The sequence below is a fragment of the Dasypus novemcinctus genome, chromosome 7, assembly GCF_030445035.2.
Source record: "Dasypus novemcinctus isolate mDasNov1 chromosome 7, mDasNov1.1.hap2, whole genome shotgun sequence".
In the NCBI taxonomy this organism is placed as follows: domain Eukaryota; kingdom Metazoa; phylum Chordata; class Mammalia; order Cingulata; family Dasypodidae; genus Dasypus; species Dasypus novemcinctus.
Window position 1 is genome coordinate 73,621,888 of NC_080679.1, and position 21,524 is coordinate 73,643,411.

General features: G+C 40.3%; 1 protein-coding gene and 1 non-coding gene across 9 annotated transcripts in view; one reads left to right on the forward strand and one right to left on the reverse strand.

The window, feature by feature from the left end:
• WIPF1 (WAS/WASL interacting protein family member 1) overlaps positions 1-20,286 on the forward strand; it is a 129,036-nt gene extending 108,750 nt beyond the window's left edge. For all 8 annotated transcript variants that reach the window (XM_004476806.4, XM_004476805.4, XM_012518959.4 and 5 more), the window contains 6 exons: positions 1,710-1,839; positions 5,265-5,447; positions 8,194-8,964; positions 12,264-12,476; positions 13,592-13,705; positions 17,043-20,286. In XM_004476806.4, the coding sequence (XP_004476863.1) occupies positions 1,710-1,839; positions 5,265-5,447; positions 8,194-8,964; positions 12,264-12,476; positions 13,592-13,705; positions 17,043-17,098 (1,467 nt within the window). In that variant the 3' untranslated portion in view covers positions 17,099-20,286. The remainder of the gene's footprint in view (positions 1-1,709; positions 1,840-5,264; positions 5,448-8,193; positions 8,965-12,263; positions 12,477-13,591; positions 13,706-17,042) is intronic.
• On the reverse strand, positions 15,291-15,365 carry TRNAG-CCC (transfer RNA glycine (anticodon CCC)). Its single transcript has one exon. It is a non-coding gene; the product is annotated as a tRNA-Gly (tRNA).
• Positions 20,287-21,524: the final 1,238 nt, after the last annotated feature.

A 21,524-nucleotide genomic window follows, 5' to 3' on the forward strand; every position in this document is an offset into this window, starting at 1 on the left:
CCCCTCTTCCCATCCTCATGCCCTGTTGTTTTTGTTTTGTTTTGTTTTTAAAGATTTATTTATTTCTCTACCCTTTCTCCCTCCTCCCCACCCCCTGTTGTCTGCTCTCTGTGTCGATTTGCTGTGTTCTTCTTTGTCCACTCACATTCTTGTCAGCAGCACCAGGAATCTGTGTGTCTTTTTTGTTGCATCGTCTTGCAGTGTCAGCTCTCTGTGTGTGTTGCGCCACTCCTGGGCATGCTGTGCTTTTTTTATGTGGGGTGACTCTCCTTGAGGGGCACATTCCTTGTTTGTGGGGCTCCCCTATACAGGGGGATATCCCTGAGTGGCACAGCCCTCCTTCCGCGCCTCAGCACTGCATGTGGGCCAGCTCCACATGGGTCAGGAGGTCCTGGGTTGAACCCTGGACCTCCCATATGGTAGGCAGACGCTCTATCAGTTGAGCCAAATCTGCTTCCCCATCCTTTTGTTTTTGTATTGTTTTGTTTTGCTGTGGTCTGTGTTGTTCTCTCTTCTCATTTTCTCTCCTCTAGGATTCACCAGGATTCTATCCTGGAGACCTCTGATGGGGAGAGAGGTTCCCTGTCAGTTGCACCACCTCAGTTCCTGGTTTCTGCTGCACTTCACCTTGACTCTCCCCTTGTCTCTCTTTCGATGCATCATCATCTTGCTGCGTGACTCACTTGCACCAGCACTCGCTCACCACATGGGCACCTGTACTCACCATGTTGGCACTTGCGTGGGCACGCTTTCTTTTCTTCTTTTTCATCAGGAGACCCCAGGGATCGAGCCCAGGTCCTCCCACATTGTAGGCGGAAGCTCTATCACTTGAGCCACATCCACGTCCTAAGTGGATTTTTTTTTAAAAAGATTTATTTATTTATTTCTCTCCCCTCCCCCCCACCCCGCTTGTCTGTTCTCTGTGTCTATTTGCTGCACACGCACAGGAATCTGTGTTCTTTTTGTTGTGTCATCTTGTTGTGTAGCTCTCCGTGTGGGTGGCACCATTCTTAGGCAGACTGCACTTTCTTTCACACTTGGCGGCTCTCCGGGGCGCACTCCAGGGCGTACTCCTTGTGCTTGGGGCTCCCCTATGCGGGGGACACCCCTCCATAGCAGGGCACTCCTTGCGTGCACTGCGCATGGGCCAGCTCCACACGGGTCAAGGAGCCCGGAGCTTGAACCACGGACCTCCCATGTGGTAGACGGACGCCCTATCCACTGGGCCAAGTCTGTTTCCCCTTTTAAGGGGATACTTAGAGGCAACATGTTTGCTAGAGGCAATTTTTCCTTTGTACCAGGTGAGTACTAGCAGATGAGAATGGGAAGCAATTCTTCAAGGCACATTCTGGAGAACGATGCCTAGCAACATCCTACAGGTGGATCCTCCCAGACTAAATTCTGTTCCCCCTTCTAGCAATCCACCCCTGACTCTTTGTTATAGCCAGATTGTGGTCAGAATTTTCAGAGACTTTCATGAGGACTGACTCTTCCTGCATTAAAAATGAATGTAATTTATAGCTGCATCTGCTCCCAAACATCTGGATCTTAAAAAGAATGACATAGGGTGTAAAGCTTGTGAAGAATTTACACTCTATTGCCAAGAGGTTTAATAATAAGCTTCCAGTGCTCTAGCTGCCCTAGCTGAATGTTAGAGTACATGGTTTTAGTCTAAGAGATGAATGTGAGTTTGCATGGTTTCCTTTCAGGCCAATACAGAAAAGCCCACCTTGAATAAGACAGAGCAGGCTGGGAGAAATGCGCTCCTCTCTGACATCAACAAAGGGAAGAAACTGAAAAAGACGGTCACCAATGACAGAAGTGCCCCAGTATTGGACAGTAAGTGAAAAAAGTTATTTTCCCTGAAGATCAATGGTTTACAGTCTAACAATCAACCCTACCCTTCCCACAAAAGAATTTCTGGTTAACAACAGCTGCAAAGCTGTAAGAATAAGGGACTGTATCACTTGGAGGCTGGGGCTCCAGCTTAGGCTTCCCCTCTAATGCTGTAGGAAGCTGAATAACAATTATTTGTCCAAGACACACACATCAGCAATTCTCTGAGTTGTTCACAACACTTGCTAAAAACTAACCTATTGCTCCTCGCACTGCAGATCAGGAGGCAGCATGAAATAGGGATTGAGCCCTAGGCTTAGAATCAAAGGACATAGGTCCAAGTCCTGGCATATCCCATCACTTACTCTCTCCAAGTCTTATTGCCTTCATTTGTCAATGGAGATATCACACCTGTTGTACCAGCCTCACAGGTTTGTTGTGGGCATCAAATGAGACAATGTCTGTGAAAATGCTTTGTAATCTGGAATGTGATTCAAGTATAAGATGTGATTATCAAGAGCATGTAATAGTCTTCTTACTTGGAGATAAAATAAGAGATTCAAAATTAAGGCTATCACTATGAAGTTAGATGCTAAAACATTTTAAAATAGCAAAGAAGTTAATTTTCCAAGAAAAATATGAATTTGCCGTAATTCACTCAGGATGTCTAAATAACTAAGGAAAAAGTTGAAAATATCAAATTATTTTCTCACCAAAAAGCTTTGGAGCTAGATGATTTTATCAGTAAATTCTCTCAGATTTTAAGAAACAGCTAATTCAAATGCTATTTAAATCATTCACAAACAGGAAGAGACATGATCCAAACCTGACAAATACAGAACACATACAAAAGGAGAGCTTCAGAGCAGTGATATCCAACCAGAGGCGATTTTGGATAGTTTTATTGTCATTACTGGGGTCCAGGAAAGGTGGGACTGCTACAGACATTAGCATCTGGCTGCCACTGAAGAGTGGCCGGGGATGCTGAAAACAATCTACACGTGCAGGACGTTCCCAATCAAAAAGAATTAACCAACCCACAGAATCAGTAGTTCCAAGTTAAGAAACCCTATTACATATCATTTATAATCATAGATGACAGGATACTGAATTTAAAAAAAATTTTTTAATCCAATTCAATAGTATATTGGTGAATTCACCAATACCAGGGTTTACCTCATTTTTCATGTTAGAAAGTATATTAAGACTTTTAATCCATAGCCTCAAATAAGAAAAACCATATATATATAATCATTCCAGGAAATTCTGTTTAGGCTTTAGATAAAAGTCAATAGCATAAGAAGGTCTTAAAATCCTAAAATAGTATTTTCCCTGACTGAATAATTTTTTTCAAATATATTTTTTGAACTAATTGTCACTATTTCACTTTGAAACATTAGGGGTAGTCTCATTAAAATCAGAACAAAATATGGTTGCCTTGAGCAACAATAATTGACATTGGTACGAAAGTTTGGCCATCATAGTAATTACTTAGAAGAAACAGAAATAAGATAAGATATATGACTATTAGAAAAGATAAGTCAAAACCTTCATTATTTGCAGATCATATGTCCACTGGAAAACCCAAGATGATAAACTTTTTATAAATATTGATTTAGAAAATACAGCAAAGTGGCTTATTAGGTATCAAGTGAGATTTCTTGATGCCAGCAATAATCAGTTTTAAAATATGATAGCAAAAGCATTTCTTTCACAATTCCAGTTAAAATCTTACTAAAAGTAACCCTACCAAGAAGTATGTGACCTATAATTATAAAAATGACAAAACTTTACTGAAAAACACAGAAGATACAAGTCAGTGGGAAAATACACCATGTTCCCAAATGTGAAGTCTAAATATCATAAAAGTATAGTTCTCCCAAGTTAACTAACTTGTAGAATCCATGTAATACTTATTAAAGACTCTACAGGTATTTTTTTTTTCTTTTGATGGGGGAAAGGGGACATAGAACTTTGGGAAATGATAACCTTATAAATAAAAACCATACTTACATATATACATACATACATAGACTGTTAAGAGGTGCTTTTTAAGAGGGTGTAATCATGACTCTCATGCAGAAATAAAATGAACATGTCACAGTATTATTTAAATCATCACTTAATGAGGGAAACAGTTATAATCAATTCAGAGGAGAATTCAAAGTCCCAGACATACAGGCAGATAACATGAATTTAAAATATGTGCAAAGCATGTTAGTAATAATTGTATTCCATGGTACACAGCTAATTTGTATTTCTGTGGACAAATATCATTTGCATTTTGTTTTTCCCAATTTACTGAAGTATAAAACAGCTCAAAGACAATGAAAGGCAGAAATAACCCCAAGGATGGACCAGCTACTTAGTAATCTTTTTCTTTCTTTCTTCTTTTTTGGTTTGTTTGCTTGTTTGCCCATTTCAAAATCTTTCGCAATTTTTCCTGAAAAAATAAATGCAAAATAAAAGAAAATCTTTGTACCTTCTCAGATTGCAAAGAATTTTTTAAATGTTAAAGCCCACTGTTGGCAGGATATTAAAAATAATCATTTGCATATATTGTCAATGTGAACATTTCTGGAGGGCATTTTTGCATTATGTATCAAGAACCTTAAAAATGGACATACTACTTGACCCCATAATTCTGCTTCTAATTTATAATAAAGAAATAATAAGTGTGGATAAGAATTTAAGTACAAGATGTCCATAATAGTCCTTTATGATATAAAAATTGAAATTAACCCAGAAGACCGTCAAATAAGTGAATTGTTAAATAAATTACAATACGCCCATGTTCTAAAGTAACAATGCAAAAAATAAAATAAACTAAAATAAAGTAACAATGCAATCATGTAAACTCACCTTTTCAAAGAAATTTAAGAACATGGGGAATGCTAACAATAAAGTGTTAAGTGAAAAAAAGGCTAAAAACTATTGAATTTGGTCTTAATTTTAAGAAAAAATATACGTAAATGGAAAAAAAAATACTGGCAGGAGAAAATACACCAAAATGTTGACAGTGAATGTTTCCAAGGAGTGATATTATAGAATATTTTATTATCTTCTTGACTCATTTTACTATTTATTTTCTTACCTCTTTTTGACATCTCCTCCTTCCTTGCAACTTTCATTCTTTGAAGACCCTCATGTTTGCCAAATCTAAGTTAGGATGTAGAACAAACAGATATTAACCCATATGGTATCTAATCAAAGATGGGGACTAGTCCTCATCTGGTACTGTGTCTTCCACCACCGGGTGTGTGGATGTCTTGGAATGGAGAGAAACCCCTCCTTTTCAAACTGGGGGTTAGGGGGAACCCTTAAACCCTGAGTTTTAATGAAGAAATCTCAGTGCCATAGGCACTCCTGCCATGGGCACAGGATGGGTATTTTCATACATGTACAAAGATTGTGTTTTCTCCATGCAGAACCGAAAGGATCTGGTGCTGGTGGCGGTGGTGGCTTTGGTGGAGGTGGCGGAGGTGGCGGATTCGGTGGCGGAGGTGGCAGTGGCAGCAGTGGAAGTTTTGGAGGTGGCGGACCACCCGGTTTGGGAGGGCTGTTCCAGGCTGGAATGCCGAAGCTGAGATCCACGGCCAGCAGGGATAACGGTAATGAGAATTTCTGTCTCTTAATTTAATACCTGAAGACAGGCAGAGTTTGGCAGTGTGGAGACCTGGCATGAGCTGCAAGGCATTGCACCCTTTCAAACATTTCAGATTATTTTTAATGTTAACATCATTGTATAACAGAGACTTTATTTAGAGTAATTCTTGTTTTATCAGAATCAGGCAGCTCCACAGAGCTATTATATATTTGTCCAGTGTCCTTGGGTAACCTGAACATTTTTGTACTTTGCTGGAGGGTAAGCTAGAATGGGAAGAAAAGGAAGGAGCAAATGGAGCTTGCCAGCCCTGGAAACTCTGCCTGGTGACCTGCAAATTCAGCTTTGTTTGTGAGGTAGCCTGATCCAGCTGTCTAGTATAGTAAATACTTAGACCCACTTTCCAGAAACACTATGTAGCACTTTATAGTGAATACAGTTACAAATTTCACTAAATTTAATAAAGGCATTTTGCACAGCAGACATTTGCTATTTCAGTACCAGTGACTTTAGATATTCTCTGCAAGGAGTAGAAGAAATAAGTCCAAAGAGATTATGTATGAACCTGATGGCAGAGAGAAAAGCTGAACCTGATCTTGCTAAATTAAAAACTTTACAGAGTGCTTGAGCCTCTCTCCTGACTACTTGGAAGCTCAAAAAATGTCTAACATAAAATTGTTTTCTTTTTTTTTTATCGAGATTAGAGGAATTTTATTCACAATTCTGTGATTATTTAATATGTCCACTGGGAAAGTGTGACATTCTCACATTCATGTAAAGATAAGATCACTGAATCCTCAGGCTCAGCTGACTCTTTTAGCACTGGATGGTCAAAATCTACAAGGAGACTCAATAATATAAGAGATTCTATCCCCCCAGACCTGTGTTTACATTTAAATGTATTTATTTAAAACCCACTAGAAGGATTTGAGGCAGCTGACAAATGCATACATTCAATAGTTTTAACAGTGTGAAGAAATTAAAACAAAAGAAAATTAGAAGTAAAATAATAAAATGAAGATAGGAGTCAAGTTAGTGCTCAAAGTGGTGTACCAGATAATTCCATGTCCTGTATAGTAACTACAGCTTTAATCCCAACTTCCTCATCAAACAGCTAAGAGGAAGACAGAACTTAATCACAAGCTGGTGATACAGAAATATATCACATGCTCAAGGAAAGCACAGTTTTTTATAGTACTAAGTGTAGATTAAAAAATTCTCTGGGGAAGAGGGTAGATCTCAGTAGTTCAACACCTGCTTTGCATGTATGAGGTTGTGGGTTCAATCCCCAATACCTCCCAAAAGATAAAAAAATAAATTATCTCTATAAAACCTACCATAAATCCCTCCAAATGCTTCTTATGGTGCCTTGGATAAAATCCAGGCTCCTCATTCTGGTCTACAGAACTATTTATAATCAGGTCCCAGATGACCAGTGAACTCCATTTTCTACAGCTCTCCTCCACATTCACTATGCTCAAGGCACACGGCCTGGTATTTGAATTTGTGAGCTTGGTCCCACCTCAGGGCCTTTGCACCTGCTGCCGCCCCTACCTAAAGCACCTCTCTTCCTCATCTTTACATGGTTGGCTCCTTGTCAGGTCTCAGCTCATATGTCACATCCTCAGAAGAGCTGTCCCCAACCATCCCCATCTGTCCTGGCCTTTCCAAGCACTTTTCATCTCATCATCATTTTTTTTTTTAATCATCCTATTTTAATTTCTTTTTAGTACATATATAACTCTCTGGAAATATTTGTTTACATGTTATCATTTATCTCCCCCACAAAAATGTTAACTATAGGAGAGCAAAAACCTTTTCTACTTTGTTCACTACTTTGTCTCTAGCATCTAGAAAATGGCCGGTGCGTAGCAGGTGCTCAGTAAATATTTGGTATGTTAATTAGCTCGTGGTTGAAGTAGAAGACAGCATTTTAAGGCCAACCATTTTCTGAGAATTACCTTGGATTCCAAGAGATTCTAGGGTGGTAGTTTGGATTTTTACATAGCTTTGGTTCCCCCTTTTACTCTCCTTTTGTTGAACCAAATTAGTAGTATATTAATTAGGTGATGAGGTTGTTCTGTCTAGCCAATATTGAAATGGAAGTGGACCCAGTAGGAAAAAAAAATGTGTAAAGTTGCATTTTTTGCAGATTAAGACAGTCTACTGGCATTGACTCTTTGAATTACACTTTGTCTGACAGTTCTTTTCCTTTTAGTTCTTCCTTATTGCAGTCCTAACTTTTCCATTCTATTTCTCCACTTTTTCTTGGGAATTTCTCTTCAAAGGGACTAGGAAGTCCTTGCATGTAGAGCTCTTTATTGGGATAACTAAATTTTACATTTAAGGGGGATGAATTGTTTTTCCAACCTGAAGGGACAAGGGGCGGAAATCTTGAGCAGAAATCCCATGTCACCCTATTCTTGTCCTCTCACAATGAGAAGAGAGCCCTCCAGAGTTCTTACAACTGGATCCTCATTCTTGTCCATACATAATGCTAAGCAATCACTCCAAAATCCTTTTGCAAGCTGCTGGGTTGTAAAACTGGAACGAGAAAGTTTCCAGAGAGCTTGTGGTCTGTTCCTCTGCTGCCAAGAAGGCCCACACATACCTAATTTATATATTTAGTTACCTATATTTTGTAGACTCTAGGTAAGGACTTCCAGTAGCTAGGAATATACTCTAGTGCTCTGATTTCCTTTAAGGTTCCACGTTTTCTTACTGGGTTTGTTGTTGTTTCTTCTCTTCTTCAGATTCTGGAGGAAGTCGACCACCGATTTTGCCACCAGGAGGAAGATCCACCTCTGCCAAGCCTTTTTCACCCCCAGGTGGCCCGGGGAGGTTTCCAGTGCCTTCTCCAGGCCACAGAAGTGGTCCCCCAGAGCCTCAGAGGAACCGGATGCCTCCCCCGAGGCCTGACGTGGGCTCAAAGCCCGATAGCATTCCCCCTCCAGTGCCTAATACTCCAAGACCCACTCAGTCAAGTCTGCACAACCGGGGCTCCCCACCAGTGCCGGGAGCACCCAGGCAGCCCAGCCCTGCGCCTACTCCCCCCTCCTTCCCTGGAAACCGAGTCGGTGCGTTTGGAGGAGGCTCCATGCGCCAGACACCCTCCAGCTCCTCCTCACCCTTCTCCAACAGGCCTCCCCTGCCCCCTACCCCAGGCAGGGCCTTGGATGACAAACCTCCTCCTCCACCTCCTCCAGTGGGCAGCAGACCCTCCATGCACAGGGAAGCGGTTCCACCTCCTCCCCCTCAGAACAGCAAGCCTCCAGTGCCTTCCACCCCGCGGCCCTCCTCCTCCTCACAGGCCCCACCGCCGCCGCCGCCACCCAACAGGCCTGGCCCTCCGCCCCTGCCGCCAGGTTCCAGCGGCACTGACGAAATCCCAAGGCTCCCCCAACGGAATTTATCCCTCACTTCATCTGCACCGGCCTTACCTTCTTCAGGACGTTCGGGGCCTCTTCCTCCCCCACCCAATGAGAGGCCCCCTCCTCCAGTGAGGGACCCACCGGGCAGATCAGGTACGGCCAGATGTGGGGTGAGTAGTCCCTCTAACACGCAGCCCACCAGCATGCCACAGATAATTGCCCAAGTGACTATGTGGCTGCCGTATGCTCTACACAGGACGATTCCTTCTTGAACTCATGTAAACCTCATAGGAAAGGGGGCCAATATTTCTGTCCATGTTTTAGAGATGAGGAGACTGAGTAACCAAAAGGTAAGTGATCACAAGCTGGATAATAAAGAAGGCGCTAGAACTTTGATCTTACATCTCTGAAGTGCTCTCCGCTCCCCTGCGTCCTAACCTGAATTTCAGCTGTCTTAATTGGGGGAATAAATGCCCGCCTCCTGCAGGTGGGCTCCATTGTGCTAGTGAGAATGGCAGTCACTTCAGAGCTAATGAACTTCTCCTGTACTTCTCTCTTCGTCTCTCGAGCTTTGAAGCTACTTCCCTATTCATCAAGGACAAATGTTAAAAGAGCCCCTTTGGCTGTTTGTTGTCATCCCTGGCACATAGACTGCTTGGAGTATCGAGTAGAGGCCTTCCTGAAAGTGCTCAGGAGCACCGTCTCGCCGTTCGCTGGCGATTTCTTGGGTTGAAGGGCCTGCTGAAGCCCTGCTTTGCTCCCACCCCCTTGGGCTGGGGAACCCTGATCTCTGGGACAATTCCAATCCATGAGACTGTGTATTGGTGGGTAAAAACCTCAGGTCCTGTGGTTTATGGCCTTTACAGCCACAGTGGAAGAAGATGCTGAATTTCAGTTACAGCTTAGTGAAAATAAGTATGTACTTTTTTTACTGGTCTCTTCAAAACTTTTTGAGATCATCTAATCCTAGACATAGTGGCATTTCCATTAAGTGTTCTTCAGTGAACGAGTGAGAACAAGTAGTCAGATGAGTGGAATGCAGCCTTTTCTTCTTATCCAACAGCCAAAGTGGTTTGGGAACTGTTTGCATGGTTCTATCAAATGGATAAATCAAAAAATTAAATCTTCTCTAGGCAGCAGCATGTGTTTATAACAGTTATTGTTTCTTTTGATTATGTAAGTCATACCTGTTTCTTAGAGAAAATACAGAAAAGTATAAAGAAAATAAATCCTGTCATCACCACCATCCAGAAATAATCATTGTTAGCATTTTGTTATGTATCTTTTCAGTTTTTTCCACAAAATTATTACACTACATATATTATTTAATAACTCTTTAACAATATCACATTAATGTTTGATGATTTGATTGATTATTCTACAATCTGACTCTTGGTGACTGCATGGTATTAGATCTTACAAATGTATCTTGATTTATAATGCAGTGATGCATCCTTATAGCTAAATATTTGTTCACATTCTATGTATTTCTTTTGGATGAGTTCCTAGAAATTGCACAGTAAACTATGGCTTTCGATAAGTATGATGTCAGTTGCTCTCCAGTAAATTTCTCCCAATTTACATCTTCACAAGGAGCATATAGGAGGTCAAGAACTATCTGTATTTTGGAGTGTGGTTTAGCTTTATTGTTAGGGGAGTGGGCTTTAGCATTTGGCAGCTTTGGAGTCAAATCGTGGTCCTTCCACCCATTAGCCTCCTAAACCTCTGTGGCCTCATCTAGAGAAAGAGGTTAATGCTGTTCCTAACACAGGATTGTTTTAAGAATGAAATGAGACAAGTATGTGTTGCATATGTCTTCTTCCCAGCATGTAGTTGCATTCAATAAATGGCAATTTTAATTATTATTATTCTGTCATGAGGGAAATAGAAATGTTTCCTTTTCTACTGTGCCTGCCTGGATTTGGAGTAGGGGTCAGAAAGTTGGAGAGAAAGGGACATGAACATTTGCTTTAAAAAAAAAATCGTCATAGAACCAGGCCCCATAATATCGGACGTCTAGTTGCATTTAGTGATAATTAATGTGATAATATTGCCAGGGAAGTCAGGGAAGTTAAACCCATAGCATGTGAGAAACTTTTCGTCCTGTAAATAAACTCTTGCTGACCTGACCGGGACTCCAGTGACAGGCAGATGGGGCAGTAAATAAACCCTGCGCGGTGAGGACTGATGACTCCTCACCAGCCTGACCGTGGCTGGGCAGCGCCTCCCCACCGCCCCCTAGTGTTTGAGCTGATACTTCCCTTTAGGGATGTCTGCAGTGGGCGGGTTGTTCAAGTTAAGGTCGGCTAGTTATCTTCTGAATCTGTAGTTAACGAGAGATATTTATATTAATAGCACCAAAAGGCATATTTACATAAAGTGTCGGCATCTTGCAAGTGTAATGCACTGTACGTGAAGATTAAGCATAATTACTGAGGCCATTTTGATTTGTGTAGGAAAACTCACAAGTGTGGTTTTTGTTTTGTTTTGTTTTGTTTTTAATTTACTCTCAAATAGCCTCTGCATTTTGAGAATGGGAAAAGCAAGATAGGTTTTCTTTGTTTTATCAAGAAGACGAGTTGACTTTGGATTTTTTTTCTAGGAACGTAAACATTACCAGCATTTTTAAGAAATTGTTTCAAATACATGTATAGTACTTTTTATTGCTTTTTGACTGATTATTCCGGCAACAATGCTGGGGGAAGGAAACTATTTAATGTTCCCTTTTATGGAATCAAGTTCCACAGTGTCAGCAGCTTGCTCAGGGGCAGGACCCCACTCTAGCATCGATAGCCATGGACATTGATCACCTTTCTCACTCCCTGCGTTAATCTGCCTCCCTAAAGAGGAAGGACCAAGAAGGAACTCCTGTTAGTCTCAGCATGACTGATATTTGGTTTTCTGATTTCAGTTCTGCCTGGAGACAGATCAGCTCCATCACAGAAATATGCTTGTATAATTAGCAATAATACTGTGCACTTACCGAACAGAATCCTTCTAAAGGCCTAGAATAACTTCATAACTAACTTAATCTTTTTGAAAATAGCATATTTTTAATAAGCTTCATGTCACAGTAATTAGTTCAATAGCTATTTAAAAGGATTATGAAATGTTTTTTAAATTATGTGGTTGTTAGTATAAACAGATTATCTCCTGCTCTCAATTTAACTGTGTCATCTCCAATCTTGAGACTAACTCAATGCCAATGCAGCCATTCAGCCATCATTATGCACTCATTTTACATATACATGTGTACATTTGTGCATTTTTGTGTTAATATGTGCCTACTCATATCTCAGGTAAATCTCCTAGAAGTCTCCAGAATTTCTTTGTATTTTTAAAGAGCATGCATCCAGCAGGCACTCAGTAATTGCACACTGATGAAGACTGCAATAATGGTAATGTAGGACATAAGTTATTGACCAAATCTCTGATTTTAAATTCTCCTCCAGGCCCTCTCCCACCACCTCCTCCTATAAACAGAAACGGCAGCACTTCTCGGGCCCTGCCTGCCACCCCTCAGTTGCCATCCAGGAGTGGAATAGATAGCCCCAGAGGTGGGTCCAGGCCTCCACTTCCTCCCGACAGGCCCGGCGCTGGGGCACCTCCTCCACCTCCACCATTAACGTCAGTTAGAAACGGCTTCCAAGAGTCTTCCTGTGAAGGTGAGATGTGGCCCCAGGCCCTTGAAAATGCTTCTGGGCTATAGGGGAACCATAGCATGGTTAATTGGTGTGTGTTTGTCTTCTTGTTTCTTGGTTTGTGTTACTCTCGTCATTGTACTGCTCTGCCGTGATCTATCTACATTTTAGGGACCTTGAGATTTCAAAGTAAAGAGTACTCTCTTCCCTCCTCTCACCAAAGAAGGCAGATAATTTTTCTCTGACCCGTTCCTTTTTTTTTTTTTTTTAATTTATTTTTATTTATTTCTCTCCCCTTCCCCCCTCCTCCAGTTGTCTGTTCTGTCTGTCCATTTGCTGCATGTTTTTCTTTGTCCGCTTCTATTGTTGTCAGTGGCACGGGAATCTGTGTTTCTTTTGTTGTTGTTGCGTCATCTTGCTGTGTCAGCTCTCCATGTGTGCTGCGTCATTCCTGGGCAGGCTGCACTTTCTTTCGCGCTGGGCGGCTCTCCTTACGGGACACACTCCTTGCGCGTGGGGCTCCCCTACGCGGGGGACACCCCTGCGTGGCAGGGCACTCCTTGCGCGCATCAGCACTGCCCATGGGCCAGCTCTACACGGGTCAGGGAGGCCTGGGGTTTGAACCGTGGACCTCCCATGTGGTAGGCGGACGCCCTAACCACTGGGCCAAGTCCGTTTCCCTGGCCTGTTCCTTTTTGAGTCTCATTTTAGTTAACTTGTCAAGATTCCAGAAATCTGAGAACCATTTTTGTAGCTTACCTTCCTATCTCCATTTCTAAATAGTTTGCCACAGGTAAGAGGCTAGAGGGCCTGCAGCTCTTAAGCCACTGTTACCTGAGCAGTTCCAGGTATCTCTGGGCCCACTGGTGTGAAGGTGTCCTAAACCTTACCCACCACACAGCTCCAGCTGCTCCTGCAAGGAACTGGCAGCCTATCTGCCTTGTTTGCTTTGCAGAACAGTATAACTTATGATGTGCTAAATCAGTGGCTTTTGTAGCATTTCCAGCTTATATAGTAACTTCTGGGCATAAAACTAGAAGTGATTTCTGCAGTTCTCTGTTTCATTCTGTGCCTTTCATTATATAAGGTCTTCATAGCAGATTGTCTAGTACTGAAGATACTGTTTGTTTCTCCCACAGATGAATGGGAAAGCAGATTCTCCTTCCATCCAATTTCTGATTTGCCACCACCAGAACCATATGTACCAACGACCAAAAGTTATCCCAGTAAATCAGCAAGAAATGAAAGTCGAAGTGAGTATTTCTGCAAGGGCACTAGTCAAATTCATGCTTACATAGCCTGGGTAACGTACAGGACTCTCGCCTGGAGTGGGGCAGGGAACCCCATTCAGAGGAAGCAAAAAACTCTGGAAAACTCCTCTTCTACACTCCATGCAGAGCCTGGAGATACCCAGAATGCATATGAGAAATGATTGTTTTAATGTGTCCTTACCAGTGGTTTACTAGTAGATTGAATCTTATTATCTCACTTGTTTAGACAAACTTCCCCCATTTCAATCCTCTTGAGACAGCACAAATACAGCCATTGTTTTATTCTTACTAGTTAGATATCAGCAAGATGTCTTATTAATTGTAACAAAAACTCACTGACTGCTTTGACCTTTTAAATGCATTATAATTATAGCTTCACAGAGTATTACATGAAAACATGAGGTATACCCATAATCTTTCCATCTAAATATAACATTTTTCATTTTACTATGTTTTCTTGCAGTTTTTATCCATATAATTGTTTTTTTTTTTAAATTTAGTTATAATTACAGAATACAGTTTTGCAGTGGCAGTGTTTAACAAAACATTACTTAGTAAACATTTCCCCATTTTACCACACGGTTTTTATTTCACAGTTGCCATCAAGTCAGCATATAGTAATTTACCAGTATTGGAAATTTAGATTATTTCTGTATTTTTGCTAATATATATAATGCTGCCATATAGAACTTAATACCTTTTCCCTACTGAAGACAAAATATGAACAAGAAGAGAAAATAGACAAACTGAAATTTCACAACAATAAATGCATAGGACTAAGAAAGAATTAGCATGAGATATGCACATACCCCAGCCTCAGTACCAATTCCCAGGCAGAAATGTGTGGGGAAAAGTTTTGCGCATATCAAATACTGTCACCATGTCACCAGCCATGTCCTTCCTCCGTCGCAGAGCCCTTACACATATTCAGCCTACTGATGCCTACTTAACATACAGTTCTTAAATATGTTACCAGTCTTAAAGCAGATTAACAGCAGCAGAAGTTAAGTCTGGTTAGAAGCAAAATCACTAACACCAGGGAGAAGAGGTAGTTGGCAGTCTCAGGTCAAAGGAGGAGATAGGGACACAGAGTTGGGTTTTAGAGCATAGGACAGTAACATGTTTCTGTAGGTTTTTAAGAACAGACTTTTTAAGAACAGTGCTTTGTGTGGAAGAACCGCAAGAATTAGAAACTATCTTAGGAAGATTTCCATGAACAAATACCAGAAAGGAAAACTTTTAAGTTCTAGAAAATCCATTTCTGTGTAACACTGTATTCCTAGATCTTGCCTAATGAAAAAGGTATATTTTTAATAAAATTAGCATACAAGAGTTGGTTGAAATTTTTGGTGAAAAGTCTTCAGATGGGACAGATATCTTTGAGTTGTGTGTTTGTATGTTCATCAGAAGAGGGGCTTCTAGCTGATGAAAGTACAGCCTGTGTTTCTTCCACCTTAGGCATTATCAGTGAGTTTATTTTAAGGCTTTGTTCATGTAGATCCTAAATATTTTTCCTTACTTATAAGGGCTCTTTTGGTGTTGTTGGGTTTTTTTGTTTGTTTTTTTTAGGAGGTACTGGGGATTGAACCCAGGACCTCATACATGGGAAGCAGGTGCTCAACCACTGAGCTACATCCACTCCCCAGTGAGAGTTGGATTTTTAGTTTGTGTGTTTGTTTTTAGGAGGTACTAGGAATTGAACCCAGGACCTCGTACACGCAAAGCAGGCACTCAACCACTGAGCTACATCTGCTCCCCACTTATAAGCATTTTAATCTAATTTAAATATTATTTGTGCTTTAAATTGATACCAGAACTATCCTTCCAGCATGTCCAGATTTTTCATTTAATAACAACATTTTACCATCCTCCTTTCTTTGATACTGTAAGCAACTCGAGGACAAGAAGTCTGTCCTCTCACTATTATACCTTCATTGAGTGGCACAGACCCTAAACGTATTAGGCTTTTAAAAATATTTCTTAAATTGGTGAATTAATTTCCACTGCCCCGCCCACCAAATATTTTATAGATTTGCTTTAAGTATTTCTAGCATTATGCATTTTTAATATTTTGAAGTGATTTAACAAAAATAACTGTCAAGAGGTTCTATCACGCTCCGGAAGCTGTCTCAGCCTCCATGCGCACAGCCTGGAGGGCAGTCAGACCACCCTGAGCAGGGAGGAGTCCACTTTGAGTACACCTAATTATAGCTTTTACAGGACCAGCCCTTGTTTTGCTAACCACTTGTGGTATGACAGTTGATGATCAAGGTTCTCTGACACACACACGGCTGGCTGACATTCCTCAAATGCCTGCCCAAGAGAAATTTTGGTTGAGGAAGGTGAAGGGGGGGGGGGGGTAAGGTTAATAGACTGCCAGTGTTTTCCTCTAGCTCCTCTCCTTGCTCAGAGATTTAGTTCTATCTCAGAAATCCCTAGTAGGATACTAGGGCCACCATAAGATGCCTGCCGAGGAATCTGCCAGCCCACCTGAGACTCAGCAGTGGCCCTGGCAGACCTACTCGTTGCTGATAGTGCATGAATATGCATAGCTTAAAAAAAACCACAACGCATCTTGGAGAGTGGATGTAGCTCAAGTGGTTGAACGCCTGCTTCCCATGTACTAGGTCCTGAGTTCAATCTCTGGTACCTCCTAAAACTAAACAAAACAAAAAAACTCATTGTTTAGAAATTGGAAGATACCTGCATGCCCAGTGAAAGATGATTTATTAAATTAATAAAATTTGGTATAAATAAATTTCACATAAATAAATTTATACAAATACATTTTATATAAATTAAACTGTAGTATACTCAAAATGCAGTGTGTCATTAACATATTGAGAGTTAAGATTTTGAAAAGTCTTCAAACTGAATAGCTACAATCCTATTTCTGGGGAAAAAAAAGGAACTATTTATATAGGAAACAAATGGAAAATATGCACAGTGTTATTAGTGGTTATCTTTGGGTGGTACAAGCATGGGTGAGTTTTTTTGTATTTGCTCATCCATATTTCCTAAATATATACTTAACTTGCACTAGGTCTGTGATAAAAAGAAAATTAATTTTTTACAACTGTCTTACTTTTGTACAAGTACTCAGTAGCCAGTGGTGGGTCATGCTTCTCTAGTAATGTTTATTCAGATCCTTCTTTTTATTTCATGTCTCAGTAATCCACACATGCCACTTAGTTTAAATCTTGATCATGGGGTTAAGATAGTGGGTACCTTTGCAACCATCCCTGAAAGCCTGCATGTCCACACTGAGGACACCGACTCTCTAACTAAATTATATTTTGTCTTTTTTTCTCCCATCAAGGTGGATCTAACCGAAGAGAAAGAGGTGCCCCACCTCTTCCTCCCATTCCGAGGTGATCCTTGCCTGCCCTTCTCCGCCCAAGCTCAAGAGCTGCTTTTGTTATTGCTGTCTGAGAATTGCACATCTTCCTCCCCTTTTCTTTCTCCTTCATATAGGCAATGAGGAAGAAGGGAAGGCAAGGTGGAAATATGTGTGCGTGGGAAAGGGGGGGGGGTTTGGGGTAAGAGATCTGGTTATGAAATGCACCAGGCTTTTTTTATTGTGTATATTCTCCAAGCTAGTGCTTGCTTTGACTACAGCCTGCCAGTGTTGGCTGCTTGGGGGTCTGTAGGCTTTCATGAACTCTAGCCCAGCTTTCCACCAACCAAATTCAAGCAGTCACTGCTTATTTGCTATAGAACTAAAATTGTTAAAGTCCCAGAGAGCTGTTGACTTCCACACCTTCTTGCATGCTTGACCTTCTGCTTGTTTCCATGAACCACAGACCACCTAAGCGAGTTGTTGAGCAAGGACTCACATGACTGTTTTGAGGTTATGGATGTCCCTGTCTTTGGCAGACTGACATAGGGTCTAAGACAGAGCTGTCCAATAGAAATATGTGAGCCACATACACAATTTAAAAATATCTAGTAGATACATTTTAAAATGTAAAGAGAAACAGGTGAAATTAATTTTATTATATCTTTTTAATCCTCTAAATCCAAAATATTATTTCAACCTATAGTCAATACAAAAATTATTAACAAAAAAGGAAACGACATTTTTTTTTAAAAAACCTAAGTAAAAAATACTATTCATGAGGTATTTTACATTTTTTTGGTACTTAGTCTTTGAAATCCGCTGTGTATCTTACACATAGCACATCTCTAATTGGACCAGCCACGTTTCACGTGCTCAACAGCCACATGCGCTGGTGGCTACTGTATTAGGACATCACAGGTCTGGAAGATGAAGGCTGGTGCAAAAACCTCTTGTGTATGGGTGTTTTGTTTTTGTTGTTGTTGTTGTTTTAAAGAGGCCAGATGGCTTCAGCAGTAGATAACTGAATAGGTAACTAAAAATAAAATTGGGACCCACACCTTTTTTGGCAGACAGCTCAACCTTATATTTTGCTCCCTTATTTTCCCTCCTCATGTCTGTGTACAAGTGTTGCTTCACAGTACCAAGGTCAGAAATTGATCTGATACAGTTTACAGTCACGTGGAATAAAGCCATTGGAGAGAAACTGAATGCCTGCGAGTATTCCAGGCACAGAGCCAGCTGGCCTAGGCGCTCACTCGTCAGTGTTGGCTCCTCTGCCTGGTGGTTTGTTCCTCTCCCACTGAGCATGCTCCTCAGGGCGGGAGAGGCTTATGTGTAGCTCGTGGTAGGGGAAGGAAAGTCAGGGAAAGGTATGAAATCAGGAGCAGGAACAAGAAAACAGTTTCGATTGGTGGGCAAAGCTCCAAGAATCATATTGTGATGCTAATGGCATCGAGAGCATTAGGGTGCTAGCTACTGGGAATTCAGAGGGAATTTGGTTTAGCCTCACAGAGAGAGGCATTTGTCTTGGATCTATGCAAATAAAGCTCCCCTAAAGGACCACGGGACAAGCTGGCCTTGCCTTTTTTAACTCTGGTTTTGTTTACAAAACCTTACTGGGACTTTTAAATCTAGCTATAGAGTTGGGAAAAAATATGTCCACTTAGATGTTTTATATGGTTGATTATGTCTAAAATTGCCATTACTTATTTTTTAAAAGCACACAACCACATATGTCCATGTATGTCTACCTGAACTTTGTGTCATGGTTTCAGTGTATTGTTCATGTATTGCCGGGAAATACTAACAAGAAATCAATCCAAAGAAAAATTTGAAAAATGCATTCCTATTTATAAAATAAATAATTGTTTCATTTATATAAAAACGAGAATTGAGGGATGTCTAATAAATTTATGAAGTTATCAATTTGAATATATTGTATTTTTATAACTTTCCTTGCCAAAGTCCTGGGCTTGATATATAGAGAACTTATTTTCTCCCTGTCTTAAACCACTCATGTACCTTCCATACAGTCATTGGGGCTCTTTACCCAAAAAGAATCAAGAAATACAAAAGTGTAATAAGCTTAGCAAAGTATTTTCAAAAATATATTTATCTCTGACATTTTTGTAATTTAGCAGCCTCTTTTTACTTGGAGTCTCTGATCAGGCTTCAAGTGATAAACATCCCTATGATAAAACCTAATGACCCACTTCAGAAAAGATTGAGTTTCCTAGCAATATAGCAGAGAAAAGTCTGACTGAGAGAAAGTGGTTCTAAATTTTGTAAGTGGTAATGAGAATTAACCAATTTCCTTATATCCCAATTTTGCAGAGACCATCCTAATGTTTAAAATAGGGTCGTAGCTCAAAGTTACCATTTATCCAGAATAGAGATGTTTTAGAATGTATTTTTTAAGTGAATGTTTCATTAATTTACTTACATTCCTTTGAAAGTTAGCAACCTAATTGCATCCAAAACTTTGACTAGTTTCCATGCTAAAATCTTTAACTATGGCAAATCACAAAAATGATTATTTTCTTCCCTGAAATCAGGGCTTACGTGTGCTTTTTTCCCATAAAATTTTCAGATAAATGTATTCAAGATGCACAACAGTATTTTAACATTCACATATCATTTTATATTGAAATGTATTACAGTATTAAAATTCAGTGTTCAGTATTTATTTCACTATGCGTTTTATTTAGTAAAAGCCAAGAAAAATGTTTAATCCAATGGTGCCTTACTTTCTGATTTGAAAGAAATAAACTTTTTATGTCTAAGTAGCAGATTATTTGCATATTTGTAAAAACTGTTAGGCCTTTATATTTTAACTTGAAATACCAATTTTATTCTTTTAGTAGCAGAAATGAGATGACTGTTAAGTGCCCAACAAATTTTGGCATGAAATTAATATTTCCCTGTTTATTGTCAGGGACTGTGGAAGGGAGAAAAAATTTATTTTCATACCACTGCACTATGTAAACTTGCACCGTATGGTATCTAGACCATCGGGATAGTTTAAATGGTGGGGTAGATTCTACCCTACACATTTGTGTCTTTGTAAGTTAGCCAGACAATAAATAAAAGCAGAATATGAGTGTCAAGTGGTGGCTTTTTTTTAAGTATTGTTATGTGATTATAAACAAAAAAGTATCTGTTTTCTGCTTTATACTGTGGTAAAGAAAGACAAACTCAAGAAATAAAATGGCCCATATAAATATTCATTGCATCTACTTTCTAATCCCCCGCTCTTTTTTTTTAAGATTTATTTATTCCTTCCCACTGATTGTTTGTGCTCACTGTGTGCCCTCTGTTTCCATTTACTGTGTGCTCTCTATGTCTGCTCATCTTCTCTTTAGGAGGCACCGGGAACCAAACTTGGGACCTCCCATGTAGGAGAGAGGCACTCAGTCGCTTGAGCCACCTCTGCTTCCTTCTTTGTTGTGTCTCTCATTGTGTTTCCTCTTTGTGTCTCCTTATTGCATCAGCTTGCCACACCAACCCATTGCACCAGCTTGCTGTCTGCTTGTCTTCTCCAGGAGGCACTTGGTACTGAACCCAGAACCTCCCATGTGGTAGGTGGTAACTCGAATCACTTGAGCCACGTCAGCTTCCCTCTAATCTCTTCTTGTTTGTTTTTCCTGGGAACCTTGCATCTTTAGTCAAAACCCGTTGCCAATCAAAACCCGTTGCCACTTCTATTCTAAGGTAATGATGGATGGTGGAAGTAGTGAAAGATGAATTTTCAAAGACTAGCATTCACACTGATAAATACAGAAGAGGCCAAAGGAAGTTTAGGAGATCTGATAATGTTTTTAATTATCTGCTAGGTCTATCTCTGTGTGTACATATCCCAATCAAATATAATGATTAAGAGAGAAGGGTGACCGGCCTCTATACTCGCCAAGTCACTAACCTCAGATTCACTTTCCTTGTCTAACAAAATGTGTAACTATCTCATAGCATTCATCTGTGCATTAAATGAGGTAGCACATTCAGCACTGTGCTGTACTTATAAGCACTCAATAAATGGTAGCCATATTAGTATGATTTAGGAAACAAATATTTATTTAATGATCCCACATTAATTGGAAAACCAAATGCCTAGAAGGGGATTGACTAGTGTACTTTTAATGACAGGAGCATTAGCAGAAAAAAATACATGCATCAGAAATGCAAAGCAACTTCCAGGCAAGGAACACTTCACATGCTATCAATCCCTTACACCTTCCAGGCCTGGAAAGTGGAAATTCATATTGCTTCAATCACCAAAGACTATTAGGTTCAGTTTCAAAGTATAGAACTTAAGAGCCAGAAAGCAGCTTATAGATAGGGAGGCCTTAGAATTTATGGTCCATAGTGGAACACTTTTGAGAGTGAAAGGGGTGGTAATAATGGTTGCCTTGGCTTAAGAGGTATAAATTGGACTGCCCTGGAAAACTGGGCCATGTGGTCACC